The sequence below is a fragment of the Medicago truncatula genome, chromosome 4 (genome assembly GCF_003473485.1).
Source record: "Medicago truncatula cultivar Jemalong A17 chromosome 4, MtrunA17r5.0-ANR, whole genome shotgun sequence".
NCBI classification, from domain to species: Eukaryota; Viridiplantae; Streptophyta; class Magnoliopsida; order Fabales; family Fabaceae; genus Medicago; species Medicago truncatula.
The window spans coordinates 21,161,753-21,178,096 of record NC_053045.1 but is presented as its reverse complement, the minus strand read 5'-3'; the positions used below and the strand labels follow the sequence as shown (position 1 = coordinate 21,178,096).

At 36.5% G+C, this 16,344-nt stretch overlaps 2 protein-coding genes across 2 annotated transcripts; both read left to right on the top strand.

The window, feature by feature from the left end:
- The first annotated feature begins 5,229 nt into the window (after positions 1-5,229).
- On the top strand, positions 5,230-5,991 carry LOC112418422 (uncharacterized). The gene has a single exon (XM_024774770.1). It carries the CDS (start codon positions 5,230-5,232, stop codon positions 5,989-5,991), a length of 762 nt encoding a protein of 253 aa, XP_024630538.1.
- A 1,953-nt stretch (positions 5,992-7,944) lies between these two features.
- Positions 7,945-15,743, top strand: LOC120579922 (DNA-binding protein HEXBP-like). The gene is made up of 6 exons (XM_039832686.1): positions 7,945-8,135; positions 11,855-11,954; positions 12,048-12,237; positions 14,779-14,915; positions 15,297-15,425; positions 15,519-15,743. The coding sequence occupies exons 1-6, from the start codon at positions 7,945-7,947 to the stop codon at positions 15,741-15,743; spliced, it is 972 nt and encodes a 323-aa protein (XP_039688620.1).
- Positions 15,744-16,344: the final 601 nt, after the last annotated feature.

Sequence of the window (16,344 nt, the reverse complement as noted above, 5' to 3'; positions counted from 1 at the left end):
ATATTTTCTAAAATCTATCGATAGTGTCCTTTCCACAACACATTTTAAATGGAATGAACCTTAATGATATAGCTTTGCAAAATAAAACAATCGTTTAAAGTTGAAGAAAAAAAACAAATTAAAAACTATAATAAAAATAGGGCATATATAAAAATATAATTTAGTCTTTAATGTATTATATTCTCTTGTGAGAAAGATCTCATGTCTCTCACACAAGTACATAAATTATATTTCTTATACGCTCAATAAAAAATGTTCCTTGTGCTTAGTTCCCCTGACTTTAAATTCCTGGCTCTGCCCCTTACTAAACTAATACAAACACAACACAAAATGTATTAAAAATACTCTGATTCATAAAAATCTTTTTAGGGAATCCTTGTGGAATAAAACTTTGATGAAGGAAAAAAGAGTGTAGAGTTTACAATAGCAAAAACCAACATCAATAAAATCAATAAAATATATACAAATGTAAACTGATCTAATATGATGAAAACCATCCTTAATAGAATTAGACATATTATCCCACCAAATGATACTATAGAGACATAAATCTCTATATTAGCAATACAATAAGCATAAAAATTTCCTTCTTTACAAATGTGAGTGACCCTAAAAGTCATATTTCAAAGCAAATCCAAATAATTCTGCCAACGATTATATAAATTGGCAACCTGGGAATCACATTCAAGCCAAAGATGGGTCCAACCTTTCTCATGAGCTAACTCAATAGCAAGAATAACGCCCATAATTTTAGTATTCAAAGCGTACAAAATACCAACAATAGAAGCAATGCAACTACAAAAATTTGTTTGGTAATCTCTAAAATACCACCACAGAAAGCGAGACCAATTAAGACTATCATGAGTAGCATTATCAATATTACACTTATTTCCAAGGGTAAATCAGAGAGAGCCACATAACTTTTTTTGATCTTATAAGTGAGATCACCATCAATTGAATTAGTCCATACAAGCTTATCAAGACCTTTAGTTCTAAGAATGGTAATCTTGCAAATCCAGTTAACTAAATTTGGGACATTCAATATATAATCGAGTTAGGCATATATAGGGGTGTTCGTGGTGGGTTTGGGTTGGGTTTGGCCAAACCCAAGACCTGAACCATATAGGATACTTCGATTTGGGTGAGGTAAAATGTTCACCCATTATATTAATGGGTGGGTTTGGACAAACCCACTAGTTTCCGGTTTGGTCTGGAAAGGGTTGTGGGTTACCCAAATTATTTTTTATTTTTTTGTTAATATTAAATGACTAAATTATGCGTCCTCGTATTTTTTTTCTCATAAAAATTACTCAACTTTTTATTTTCTTAAAAAAAATTGTGTAACCTATTTCACTATTTTAGTGTTATAATATTAAATAACAAATTTTATCATAAAAATCCTTCAAAAATAAAATTCATCATAAAATACTTGCAACAAATTAAAGTTGCATGACGTAAAATTGCTTTAACATCAAAAATAACTAAAAAGTGCAACATCATAATTTATAACTATAACATGTTTTGATTTTCAATATAGATGATGTGTTGTGTCAGTTTTAGAAATTAGACTTTGATTTTCAATATAGAGGATTTGTTGTGTCAATTTTTGAAATTAGACTTGATTTATAACCAATTTTTCTTTTTTAAAGAAAGATTATAACCAAAACCTTTGATATTCTCCTTCGTCCCTATGAAAATAAAAATATGAACATTATTGGGTAAGTGGGTTTATTGGATCTGGTTTTACCCAAAACCCGTTATTTTTTTATGGGTTTATCATTTTTTTAAACCATATCCACCCAATCACTCAACCCGACCACCCACTTTTTTGTGTTTTTTTGGATGGATTTGACGGGTTTTTTTGGGTTAACCCGACCTATGAACACCCCTAGGCATATACCAAAAATCATTCCTATTAAATTCAGTAACCTTAATTAACATTATGATTATGATTAAGGCTCAGTTTTGACCCCATATGTTTACAGAAGTTGCGATTTTGGACCCCTAACTAAAATAATTCGATTATGGCCCCCCATGTTTTGCCCCCTTTGCACTTTTGGCCCCCTAGGTCAATTTTGACCAAGTCAATGCTGACGTGGCGCCACATGTGTAAATTTTTTTATTTTTTATTTATATTTATTGATTAAAAAATTAAAAAAAAAAGAATTTTTTATTTTTTAATTAAAAAATAACAAAAAAAATATATTTTTTAATTAAACAAATTTTAAAAAGTATTTTTTTGATTTTTTAATAATTAAAAAAAATTACACACGTGGCGCCACGTCAGTATTGACTTGGTCAAAATTGGCATAGGGGGCCAAAAATGCAAAGGAGGCAAAATATAAGGGGCCAAAATCGAATTATTTTAGTTAGAGGGCCAATACTGCTATTAAATCTATGATTAATAGAGTAGTCAGATATTAAAGCCTCGCCAAGTTGCCATCTAGAGTTGTTGTGAACAATATAGATTTCACTTTTGTTAACTTCGGGATAGAGGAATGAATATAAGAGTTCTCTCATCCCCAATCATGGTTTCAAGTCACTATAGTTCTAAGAAAACTAGCCAAGCATTAATGGAAGTACGAAAACCCCAACATAATTAAAGAGAAATTGTTTCGTTGATGTCTCTAATGGATCTGAGATCAAGACCTCCCTCTTTCATAATTAACAAGCTTTTTACTATTAACATCGCCATTCCAAATAAAGTTTATGATCCATTTATCAATGGAGATTATGAGTCCTTTAGAGTAATTTGTTTAATTTATTGTGATGTGTGTTATTTTTGTGTTATATGTTGGTGTTTTTAGTAGCATATTATTATATTATATTATATTATGTTATTTGGTGTAGAAATATATATATATATATATATATATATATATATATATATATGACAAATTCTATGGTACACCCAATAAATTTGGGTGTATCGGTACACCAAGTCGTAAAATTAATAATAAATGAGTTGTTTTATTCAAGAAAAATAAATTGAGACTGAGAGGCAGAATAGGAATAAGGGATAATGTATTAGGTTTATAAAAAGAAAGGTTAGAAAGTCAGAATTGAAAATACGTAGAAACTGTTTTTGGGAGAAAAGGGAGAAACCAAGAGAAGAGATGAGCTAGAGAAGAGAAAGCGGTAGAACCTTGCGATCAATCAATCTACGGTAAGGGTGGGATTAACTTTCTCTAATTTTAGGTTGTATAATTCTGAAAAAGGGTTTAACTTTGTAGTTGTTGTTAGCTTTGATGTTATAGAGATTAGGGTTAGATTGAATTTAATTGTTAAAAGAAGTTAGGGTTTTGAATTGCAATTTGATTCTTGAAAGTGTAAGTAATCTGATGAATTAATGTGAAAGTTGATGTTTAGGTTGTAGAGTAACCCTAGGTAATGTTTTCTATCAAATTGAGATTTTGAATAAAAGTGACTTTATGTGAGGTTTTGGGAAATGATTCTTGGGATGGTTGAGACTTGAATTTCTGTAGATTATGATAGAGTTAAGTGTCAGGAGCGTGTAGGCGAAAACGGCATCAAAATTCGATTAACGGTTTGAATTTTACGCGCGAAATGGTGAAAATCACACTTTTTGAAAAGCTAAGTCTGGACCTGATACTGTCAAACCGTGCCGTTATTTTTGCAGCCGTGCCGCGATTTTGATGGCAGAATGCTCAGTGGTTCTGGACATAAAAACGTGCCGCAATTTCTAAAACCGTGACACAATTTTCACTATTTTTCACCCCTTTCCGGTTTGAACTGGGTTTTGGTGTAAACATGAAAGTTGTAGATAATTGTGTTAGCTTTCCAGTGGCTTTGGTTTGACTTGAAAATTATTTTTAGTTTTTGAGCTATGATGAAAATACCCCAAGGAGGTCTTAGTGAAATTTTATGAAAATTCCGCATAACTATTTCTAAGTCAACCCAAAACTGATGGATCGTCTTCAATCTTCAAAACTTGTGTACTATGAGTTCAATTAAGGTGTTTAAGAGTATTTAACCTATGTTGTGATGGATCTAATTTGGTTTTATGTAAATATCTTTGTTGGATAATTTGAAATACATATATTATGTGAATGTTGTATGTTGTAGAAATATTGTTGTTCATATCATTCAAGCTGTTGTTGTTAACGATATTAAGTTGCAAGTTGTTATAGTTGTTGTTATTGTTGATTGTTGTGTTAATGTCGTCAAGTTGCAAGTCGTCTAAGTTGTTGAAGTTGTCTAAGTTGTTAAAGTTGATGGTTGCTGAGTCCATGCATACTCATTAAAGTTGAGGGCTTCATGCCCTGTTGAATGTATAATCATTCATATTAAGTTGATGACTTGATGCCCTGTGAGCCTATTATGCTCTATACGTTTGGGGCTTGATGCCCTGAGAGCCTATGCTCTATAAGTTGGGGGCTTGATGCCCTGTGAGCCCTATTGTGCTCTACAAGTTGGGGGCTTGATGCCCTGATTGGTACCACATGCATATTGCATTTGTTGAGTCGTTGTTGTTGCATTGTCTGGTTGATGTTATTGTCGTTGCATTGTCGTTGATGTCGAGTTGTCGGTGTTTTCGTCATGTTGTCAAGTTGTCGAAATAATTAATGAGTTGTTATTGAGGAATTATGTGCATCATTGTTAATGATGATTTGAAGTTAATTAATGATGTATAGTTGGAATTATGTAAAGCATTAACATTGTTTAATTGTTGTTGTTTATGTTGATAAATTCTCTTACTTAAGTTACTGTTTATTAGTTTTACTAATGATGAATAGATGTTGTTATGTGTTGTTAAATTCTTTTATAGAATTATATGTTTATTATTATTGAATGTGAAATCTCACCCCTTCTGTTTGAATGTTGCCTCTACGTGGGTGACGTGCAGATAACTAGGATTAGTTGTTGAAGTGAGTTGACTCTCTCACGCGTCATCTTAGGGTCGCTCTGATACGTAACGGGATGGGGATCTTGCTTTGTTTTCCATGTGTTACGTATTTTTATGATTTATGTTGATGAACCATCTAGAATGGAATTTTAATAAGTTGTTTATGTTGAGGCTGTTGTGCCATTACGTTGTTTAATGAATGTTTTCCGCTGCAATGTAATTTGAATTGTTGACATGAGATGTTTTGAATAAATAGTGATTTTACTCTATTTATCTTATAAAGTAGTGTGATATCCTGTTTAAGTTGATTACTCTGATTATTATGTAAAAATTTTGAAGTTGGGAAAACGGGGTGTTACAGGATGCCCATAAAGAAAGATACTCCTACTGAAGTTGTTTCTTTCCGATGCGGAGAGAAAGGTCACAAGAGTAACGCTTGTGGTGGCGATGTAAAGCGGTGTTTCCGTTGTGGCAGAAAAGGACATACAATTGCAGATTGCAAGCATGATGATATAGTTTGTTTTAACTGTGGTGAAGAAGGAATCCAGATGTTTACTTTAGCTGGTACTCAGACAGCTCAGTCTAGTGGGAAGGTGTTTGCTTTAGCAGGTACTCAGAAAGCGAATGAGGATCATCTGATAAGAGGTACATGTTTCATTAATAGTACTCCCTTAATTACTATTATAGATACTAGGGCTACACATTGTTTTATTGTTGTTGATTGTGTTTCGAAATTGGATCTTGTTATGTCATATATGAATGGAGAAATGGTTGTCGAAACCCCGGCTAAGGGTTCAGTGACTACTTCTCTAGTATGCCTGAAGTGTCCTTTGTCGATGTTTGGTAGAGATTTTGTAGTGGACCTAGTCTGTTTGTCGTTGAGTGGGATGGATGTGATACTAGGTATGAACTGGTTGGAGTTTAACCATGTTCATATTAATTGCTTTAGAAAGACGGTGCGTTTTTCTTCTGCCGAAGAAGAAGGAGAAACTGAGTTCTTGACTACTAAGCAGTTGAAACAGTTAATTCGCGATGGAATCCAGATGTTTTCTTTGATGGCGTCCCTGTATATTGAGAATCAAGCGGTGATTGATAAGTTGCAAGTGATGTGTGAATTTCCATAAGTTTTTCCTGATGAAATTCCTGATGTGCCGCCAGAGAGGGAAGTATAATTTTCTATTGTTCTTGACTATTATTAGTAGTTATTATGAGCATTATTAGTGAGAGAATATAATTAAAATAGATTAATGAGGCATAAGGGCAAAATTGGAATAAGGGAGAATGTGTTAGGTTAAGAATAGGAGAGGTTAGGAATAGAGAGGGAGAACACGTAAAATAGTTTTTGGAGAAAGTGAGAAGTCAGAGATGAGAAGAAGGGAAAGCTTGTAGAATCCAAAATTTGACCAATCTAAGGTAAGGGTGGGACTGACCTTCTTTAATCATGAGTATATAATTCTAAAAAAGGGTTTAATTTTGTAGTTGTTAATAGTTTTGATGTTATAGAAGTTAGGTTTTAAATTACAATTTTATTGTTAAAAGTGTAGGTAATCAAATGAATTAACATGAAAATTGATTTTCAGGTTGTAGAATAATAATAGGTAATGTTTCCTGTCAAATCGCTCGCCACGGCGAGTGTCCTTGTTCGCCTCGTGAATGGCTTAGATGTCAACTCGCAACGGCGAGTGTTCTACTCGCCGCGCGAACTGATCAGTGGTAAAAATAGTGATTTTGTAGAAATGGTGTTTGGGTCCAAGTTTTATATGAATTCAAGTGCCTTTTCATGTTTAGAAATGTTTAGACAAGTTTTGGAATCAAATTTGGGCATTGGGAAGTTAAAATTGGGATTTTTGGGTAAAAAATGTTGAGTTCCCGAGAGCTACCTGTTCTAGCTCGCCACGGCGAGTGACTTGGTCGCCATGGTGAGTAGTTCAGATGTGAGCTCGCCACGGCGAGTGAGTGCTCGCCTCGTGAATTGTTCGGTGGCAGCCTGCCCTGTTTCGTGTTCTTGCATCTGTTTCACACATTGCTATTCGGAGTTGGTCTTTGGTATAAACATGAAAGTTGTTGATAATTCTGTTATCTTTTCAGTAGCCTTGGTTTGACGTGATAATCCTTTGTGGATAATTTAACATGTTTTTACAAAGATGTATGATGAATTATTGCTCTTTAATAAGATGTCTATATGATGTTATTCATGTTAATGAATTGTGAGATTACGATGCGAAGTTGATGTTGCTTTTGTTGCATTTAGTTGTGTCATTGCATAATCATTGTCAAGCGAAGGGGGCTGTAGCCTGCCAAGCCGAATCACGGCATTAGCGAAGGGAGTTGTAGCTCTATTGTTTATAAGCGAAGGGGGTTGTAACCTTTCAAGCCGAATCACGACATTAGCGAAAGGAGCTGTAGCTCTGTTGGTACCACATGCATAATCGCATGACATTGCATTTGTTGAGTCGTTGTTGTGCATTGTTGAGTCGTTGTTGTTGCATTATTGAGCGAAGTTAGTTGATGATTTGTAGTTGGACTTATGTGAAACATTGTTAATGATGAATTGCTGCTGTTTTGTGTTGTTAAATTCTTTTACATGAATTATTGCTTATTATTATTGAATGTGAAATCTCACCCCTTCTGTTTGAATGTTGCCTCTACGTGGGTAACGTGCAGATAACCAGGAGTAACCGCTGATGTGAGTTGATTCCTCTTGTCGTCATAGGAGTCATGCTCTGATACGTAATGAGATGGGGATGTTTATGTGTTTTGTTTTTCCTTTGTTACGTATCTTTCTATAACTTGATGTTGGACCACTTTTAGGTGGATTTTATTTATTTGAATATTGTCCGCTGCGACATTGTTCTAATTACTTAAAGCAATTATTTTAAACAAAGAGTGGATTTAACTCTATTTAGATTAAATGATATTCCGAAGAACGAAATGTGACATCCTGTTGTGTTGATCTCTGATTTTATTTTATGTTATTTATATGTTGGGAAAACGGGGTGTTACAAGGTGTCAGTTGGGTCGAATGTTTACCGTTGATTGAGTTTACTTATAACAACAATTTTCATTCTAGTATCGATATGGCACCATTTGAGGCTTTGTATGGTAGGGGGTGTAGAATGCCATTGTGTTGGTATGAGTCAGGTGAAAGTGCTTTGTTAGGACCAGAGGTTGTGCAAGAGACTACGGAAAAGGTTAAGAGAAGATGTAGGCGTCTCAGTGTAGACAGAAGAGTTATCATGATAGAAGGAGGAAGGACATTGAGTTTCAGGTTGGTGATCATGTGTTTTTGAGAGTGAATCATGTAACCTGTAACACCCCGTTTTCCCAATATAAAAATTTCAAAACAATTATCAGAGTAATCATCAATTAACGGGATATCACATTCAAACTTAATCGCAAAACAGTTAAATAACAATTTAACTTTCAATAAAATATCTCAAACATTGCAGCGGAGTTAATTCAATTATCCATAAATCGTTTTGGCACGTAGGCCCCATCAAAATATCTCAAATAAGTTAATCAACATCATAAATGAGCACGTAAAGGAAAGAAGCATGCATAACATAGACCCCATCCCGTTACGTATCAGAGCGACCTAGACGACTCAGTGAGGCAAGGTCCCTCACGACAGCAAACTACACACTAAGCTCAATCACCTGCAAGTTACTCATACGAAGAGCAACATTTCCAAGCAGAAGGGGTGAGATTTCACAAAACAATAACATTAATCAATATAATTCAACAATCATAATTAACAACATGAACATCTTAAACATCATTGTATCTTTGATAAACAATTATCAAGTAATCACATGATTCATAACACAACATCATTTGACTCGACAATGCGACAATGCAAATCTAAACCTCTTATATGCATGTGGTACCAATCAGGGCATGAGCCCCCAACAGTTTAGTATTAATATACTTTCAGGGCATAAGCCCCCAACAATTATTTGAGCAAATGCTCCATCGTTGTAACGCCCCATTTTTATCTAATTATTTTTAGTTGATTTAAAGTCTTTTATATGATTTTTAAATGATTTACGTTGATTTTGTGGTGTGGTATATTTTATTAAATGACTATTTTATTATTTAATAAAATAAGTGAGAAATAGGATTTAATTGGAGTTTGGGGGTTATACGAGAATTAAGTAAACTTAGGGGGAGTAAAGTGAATATTGGGAGATTATATTTATTAAAGAATTAGAAAATAGAAGTGGGGGAAGCAGTTTTTACGTACAACAGAGAAAAGGGAGAAAATTCAAGAAAAGGGAAGAGAACCAAGAAGGGCTGCGATTTCGATTATCTAAGGTAAGGGTGAGGCTAACTTACATTAATTTTAGTGTATATGATTCTGATTATGTTTTAACAAAAGTTATGAATAAATTTGGAGAATAGGGAATTAGGGTTATGATGAGAATTGATGATTAAATGATGGAATTAGGGTGAATTGATGTAGAAATGATGAACAAACCTTAAATGTTTCATATATTGATGTTTAGAATCAGTTTTAAGGTTAGAACAATGGGTTTGGGTGAATTTTTGAGAAAAACTGTAATATGGCCGTACTGTTATTCATCGCTCGCCTCCCGAGGGATGATCCTCGCCATAGCGAGTGATGAAGATCATCGCTCGCCTCGCGAGCAGGAGTTGTTCGCCTCGCGAGTTGCATTTCGCAGCTCGCCATAGCGAGCAAGTTTACTCGCCGTAGCGAGTGTGGGCAGAGGGCTTGCACAATTTCGCATTTTTGAGCTGTGAGTTTAACCTTGGATGTTTATGAGGGCCTGAACATGTACCTTATTGATTAGGCAAAGTTTTAGAATGAGATTGAACTCGGGAATGAGGCAGAATGGATCCTTGAGCGTTATTCCCTAACTCGCCGTGGCGAGTAGAGGCTCTCGCCTCGCGAGCTAGTGCTTTACAGACTGTCGTGTGTAGGTTTCTCGTGGTTTTGTCGCACGAGTAGTTGTGGGTTGAACTTTGGGATAACAATGAAAGATGTATAGGATATAAATGATGATATGAGAAGCTGGCTATGACGAATTGAGGTTATTAATATGATAAACTTGTATAAGTATTACTTGGATTGTGAGAAAATGTTAGACATCGTTGAATTGCATAAGATACTGTTATATCACACTGTTGTATACTATTGTGTTGCTGTTAATTGATTATGATAGTTGATGAATGCTGGCTTATACTTAACTGCATTCAATTAGAATATACAAGGTGTGGGTTCGGGTTGTAAGCTGTGAGTGGTCGTTATAAGAAACGGAGTCATAGGTTGCTGATGTCGACCAAGTTGGGGAGGGTGTCATAGTTATTGTGCACGGTCGTTGTCGTTGCCTATGTTGTCGTTGTCGTAGTTGAGTTGTATGCTGATATACACAAGTTGAGTCCTTCATGATTAGGAAACTGTTGAGGGCTCATGCCATGGAATGCTATGTCATTCAACTGTTGAGGGCTCATGCCCTGGAATGCTATGTCATTCAACTGTTGAGGGCTCATGCCCTGGAATGCTTGTCATTCAAATTGTTGGGGACTTATGCCCCGGAATGCTTAGTCATTCATCCCGTTGGGAAATAGTACCCCGTTGTTGTTGTCGTAGATGCTGTGAGAGAGTTGTCGTCGTAGATATCGTTGAGTGTTGTTTAAGGAGTTGTTGTCGTAGATGTTGTCGAGTGAAGTGTTGTTGGATGAGCTGTGGCAGTTGTTGTTAAATACTGATGTGTCGTCGTTGTTGATTGGATTAGTAAGTGCTATTAAAATTGAAGAAGTATGAATATTAATATTGGATAAATGTTGTTAATTATATTATTTAAATTAAGTTGATGATTTATATACCTATTATTATTGTTTGTGAATCTCACCCCTTCTGCTTGGAATTGTTGCCCTTCGTATGGGTAACTTGCAGGTATTGAAGAACGTTAGAAGTGGTGGCTCAAGTGTCTTAGGGCTCTGATACGTAACGGGATGGGATATTGTTGTCATGTTTTCAATCATTATGTGTCACTATGAACCTGTTGATATTGATTTTAATCTTTAAAGATATTTTGTTGAGGCCATGTGCCAAGGATTTATTGGAAGTTGTTTAACGTTGAAAGATATTTTCCGCTGCAAATTATTACTGTTTATGAAGGATGTTTTATTAAATAGTTTATATCCTATTTAAGAAATTTTGAAAAGCGGTGTAACACGCCGTTGTTGATTTAACTCTGATTTTATTTATTAATATAACTGTTGGGAAGTCGGGGTGTTACAATTGGTATCAGAGCAGGTTGGTCCGTCCGGCCACGTAGTAGAGTCGTGTTGAGCCACGTAGTGTAGTGTGTCGACTTTAACCTGTCTTTTGTTGTTCTGATTGTTGTTTGTGGTGTAGAGTTTTAAAATGGCTGGGAGAAATGATGCTGCTATTGCTGCTGCGCTTGAGGCTGTAGCTCAAGCTGTAGGACAATACCCACAAGCTGGTGCTGGTAACGATGGAGTAAGAATGTTGGAAACTTTTTTGAGAAATCATCCACCAACATTCAAAGGAAGGTATGACCCTGACGGAGCCCAGAAGTGGCTCAAGGAAGTTGAAAGAATTTTTAGAGTTATGCAGTGTTCAGAGGTGCAGAAGGTGCGGTTTGGTACGCACATGTTAGCTGAAGAGGCAGATGATTGGTGGGTAAGTCTTTTACCTGTGCTTGAACAAGATGGTGTTGTGGTGACTTGGGCTGTGTTCAGGAGAGAATTCCTGAATAGGTATTTTCCGGAGGATGTCCGAGGGAAAAAGGAAATTGAATTTCTGGAGCTGAAACAGGGGGATATGTCAGTTACGGAGTATGCTGCTAAGTTTGTGGAACTTGCTAAGTTCTACCCTCATTACAGTGCAGAGACAGCGGAGTTCTCCAAGTGCATTAAGTTTGAGAATGGGTTGAGAGCTGACATTAAGAGAGCTATTGGGTATCAGCAGATCAGAGTCTTTTCCGAGTTGGTGAATAGCTGCAAGATATATGAGGAGGATACCAAAGCTCACTATAAGATTAGAAATGAGCGGAGGAACAAGGGTCAACAAGGTCGTCCGAAACCCTACAATGCTCCTGTAAACAAAGGGGAACAGAGATTGAATGATGAGAGGAGACCTAAGAGGAGAGATGATCCTGCTGAGATTGTTTGCTACAAGTGTGGTGAGAAGGGCCACAAGAGTAATGTTTGCAATGGTGAGGAGAAGAAGTGCTTCCGATGTGGGAAGAAAGGGCATACAATAGCTGAATGCAAGCGTGGTGATATTGTTTGTTTCAATTGTGATGAAGAAGGTCATCTTAGTTCGCAGTGCAAGAAGCCTAAGAAGGGTCAGGCGAGTGGAAGAGTGTTTGCTTTAGCTGGTACTCAGACAGCGAATGAGGATCGTCTGATCTGAGGTATATTTTCGAGGACGAAAATTCTTCAAGTTGGGGAGAGTTGTAACGCTCCATTTTTATCTAATTATTTTTAGTTGATTTAAAGTCTTTTATATGATTTTTAAATGATTTACGTTGATTTTGTGGTGTGGTATATTTTATTAAATGACTATTTTATTATTTAATAGAATAAGTGAGAAATAGGATTTAATTGGAGTTTGGGGGTTATACGAGAATTAAGTAAACTTAGGGGGAGTAAAGTGAATATTGGGAGATTATATTTATTAAAGAATTAGAAAATAGAAGTGGGGGAAGCAGTTTTTACGTACAACAGAGAAAAGGGAGAAAAGTCAAGAAAAGGGAAGAGAACCAAGAAGGGCTGCGATTTCGATTATCTAAGGTAAGGGTGAGGCTAACTTACATTAATTTTAGTGTATATGATTCTGATTATGTTTTAACAAAAGTTATGAATAAATTTGGAGAATTGGGAATCAGGGTTATGATGAGAATTGATGATTAAATGATGGAATTAGGGTGAATTGATGTAGAAATGATGAACAGACCTTAAATGTTTCATATATTGATGTTTAGAATCAGTTTTAAGGTTAGAACAATGGTTTTGGGTGAATTTTTGAGAAAAACTGTAATCTGGCCGTACTGTTATTCATCGCTCGCCTCCCGAGCGATGATCCTCGCCATAGCGAGTGATGAAGATCATCGCTCGCCTCGCGAGCAGGAGTTGTTCCCCTCGCGAGTTGCATTTCGCAGCTCGCCATAGCGAGCAAGTTTACTCGCCGTAGCGAGTGTGGGCAGAGGGCTTGCACAATTTCGCATTTTTGAGCTGTGAGTTTAACCTTGGATGTTTATGAGGGCCTGAACATGTACCTTATTGATTAGGCAAAGTTTTAGAATGAGATTGAACTCGGGAATGAAGCAGAATGGATCCTTGAGCGTTATACCCTAACTCGCCGTCGCGAGTAGAGGCTCTCGCCTCGCGAGCTAGTGCTTTACAGACTGTCGTGTGTAGGTTTCTCGTGGTTTTGTCGCACGAGTAGTTGTGGGTTGAACTTTGGGATAACAATGAAAGATGTATAGGATATAAATGATGATATGAGAAGCTGGCTATGACGAATTGAGGTTATTAATATGATAAACTTGTATAAGTATTACTTGGATTGTGAGAAAATGTTAGACATCGTTGAATTGCATAAGATACTGTTATATCACACTGTTGTATACTATTGTGTTGCTGTTAATTGATTATGATAGTTGATGAATGCTGGCTTATACTTAACTGCATTCAATTAGAATATACAAGGTGTGGGTTCGGGTTGTAAGCTGTGAGTGGTCGTTATAAGAAACGGAGTCATAGGTTGCTGATGTCGACCAAGTTGGGGAGGGTGTCATAGTTATTGTGCACGGTCGTTGTCGTTGCCTATGTTGTCGTTGTCGTAGTTGAGTTGTATGCTGATATACACAAGTTGAGTCCTTCATGATTAGGAAACTGTTGAGGGCTCATGCCATGGAATGCTATGTCATTCAACTGTTGAGGGCTCATGCCCTGGAATGCTATGTCATTCAACTGTTGAGGGCTCATGCCCTGGAATGCTTGTCATTCAAATTGTTGGGGACTTATGCCCCGGAATGCTTAGTCATTCATCCCGTTGGGAAATAGTACCCCGTTGTTGTTGTCGTAGATGCTGTGAGAGAGTTGTCGTCGTAGATATCGTTGAGTGTTGTTTAAGGAGTTGTTGTCGTAGATGTTGTCGAGTGAAGTGTTGTTGGATGAGCTGTGGCAGTTGTTGTTAAATACTGATGTGTCGTCGTTGTTGATTGGATTAGTAAGTGCTATTAAAATTGAAGAAGTATGAATATTAATATTGGATAAATGTTGTTAATTATATTATTTAAATTAAGTTGATGATTTATATACCTATTATTATTGTTTGTGAATCTCACCCCTTCTGCTTGGAATTGTTGCCCTTCGTATGGGTAACTTGCAGGTATTGAAGAACGTTAGAAGTGGTGGCTCAAGTGTCTTAGGGCTCTGATACGTAACGGGATGGGATATTGTTGTCATGTTTTCAATCATTATGTGTCACTATGAACCTGTTGATATTGATTTTAATCTTTAAAGATATTTTGTTGAGGCCATGTGCCAAGGATTTATTGGAAGTTGTTTAACGTTGAAAGATATTTTCCGCTGCAAATTATTACTGTTTATGAAGGATGTTTTATTAAATAGTTTATATCCTATTTAAGAAATTTTGAAAAGCGGTGTAACACGCCGTTGTTGATTTAACTCTGATTTTATTTATTAATATAACTGTTGGGAAGTCGGGGTGTTACAATTGGTATCAGAGCAGGTTGGTCCGTCCGGCCACGTAGTAGAGTCGTGTTGAGCCACGTAGTGTAGTGTGTCGACTTTAACCTGTCTTTTGTTGTTCTGATTGTTGTTTGTGGTGTAGAGTTTTAAAATGGCTGGGAGAAATGATGCTGCTATTGCTGCTGCGCTTGAGGCTGTAGCTCAAGCTGTAGGACAATACCCACAAGCTGGTGCTGGTAACGATGGAGTAAGAATGTTGGAAACTTTTTTGAGAAATCATCCACCAACATTCAAAGGAAGGTATGACCCTGACGGAGCCCAGAAGTGGCTCAAGGAAGTTGAAAGAATTTTTAGAGTTATGCAGTGTTCAGAGGTGCAGAAGGTGCGGTTTGGTACGCACATGTTAGCTGAAGAGGCAGATGATTGGTGGGTAAGTCTTTTACCTGTGCTTGAACAAGATGGTGTTGTGGTGACTTGGGCTGTGTTTAGGAGAGAATTCCTGAATAGGTATTTTCCGGAGGATGTCCGAGGGAAAAAGGAAATTGAATTTCTGGAGCTGAAACAGGGGGATATGTCAGTTACGGAGTATGCTGCTAAGTTTGTGGAACTTGCTAAGTTCTACCCTCATTACAGTGCAGAGACAGCGGAGTTCTCCAAGTGCATTAAGTTTGAGAATGGGTTGAGAGCTGACATTAAGAGAGCTATTGGGTATCAGCAGATCAGAGTCTTTTCCGAGTTGGTGAATAGCTGCAAGATATATGAGGAGGATACCAAAGCTCACTATAAGATTAGAAATGAGCGGAGGAACAAGGGTCAACAAGGTCGTCCGAAACCCTACAATGCTCCTGTAAACAAAGGGGAACAGAGATTGAATGATGAGAGGAGACCTAAGAGGAGAGATGATCCTGCTGAGATTGTTTGCTACAAGTGTGGTGAGAAGGGCCACAAGAGTAATGTTTGCAATGGTGAGGAGAAGAAGTGCTTCCGATGTGGGAAGAAAGGGCATACAATAGCTGAATGCAAGCGTGGTGATATTGTTTGTTTCAATTGTGATGAAGAAGGTCATCTTAGTTCGCAGTGCAAGAAGCCTAAGAAGGGTCAGGCGAGTGGAAGAGTGTTTGCTTTAGCTGGTACTCAGACAGCGAATGAGGATCGTCTGATCTGAGGTATATTTTCGAGGACGAAAATTCTTCAAGTTGGGGAGAGTTGTAACGCTCCATTTTTATCTAATTATTTTTAGTTGATTTAAAGTCTTTTATATGATTTTAAATGATTTACGTTGATTTTGTGGTGTGGTATATTTTATTAAATGACTATTTTATTATTTAATAGAATAAGTGAGAAATAGGATTTAATTGGAGTTTGGGGGTTATACGAGAATTAAGTAAACTTAGGGGGAGTAAAGTGAATATTGGGAGATTATATTTATTAAAGAATTAGAAAATAGAAGTGGGGGAAGCAGTTTTTACGTACAACAGAGAAAAGGGAGAAAAGTCAAGAAAAGGGAAGAGAACCAAGAAGGGCTGCGATTTCGATTATCTAAGGTAAGGGTGAGGCTAACTTACATTAATTTTAGTGTATATGATTCTGATTATGTTTTAACAAAAGTTATGAATAAATTTGGAGAATTGGGAATCAGGGTTATGATGAGAATTGATGATTAAATGATGGAATTAGGGTGAATTGATGTAGAAATGATGAACAGACCTTAAATGTTTCATATATTGATGTTTAGAATCAGTTTTAAGGTTAGAACAATGGTTTTG

Excerpts from the sequence above, each read along its gene's own strand:
- LOC112418422 (XM_024774770.1), top strand. The coding sequence starts at position 5,230 with ATGCCCATAAAGAAAGATACTCCTACTGAAGTTGTTTCTTTCCGATGC.
- LOC120579922 (XM_039832686.1), top strand. The coding sequence starts at position 7,945 with ATGGCACCATTTGAGGCTTTGTATGGTAGGGGGTGTAGAATGCCATTG. Across the intron at positions 8,136-11,854 it reads GGAAGGACATTGAGTTTCAG|CTGCAAGATATATGAGGAGG; the intron begins GTTGGTGATCAT and ends GTTGGTGAATAG. Across the intron at positions 11,955-12,047 it reads CGAAACCCTACAATGCTCCT|GGCCACAAGAGTAATGTTTG; the intron begins GTAAACAAAGGG and ends TGTGGTGAGAAG.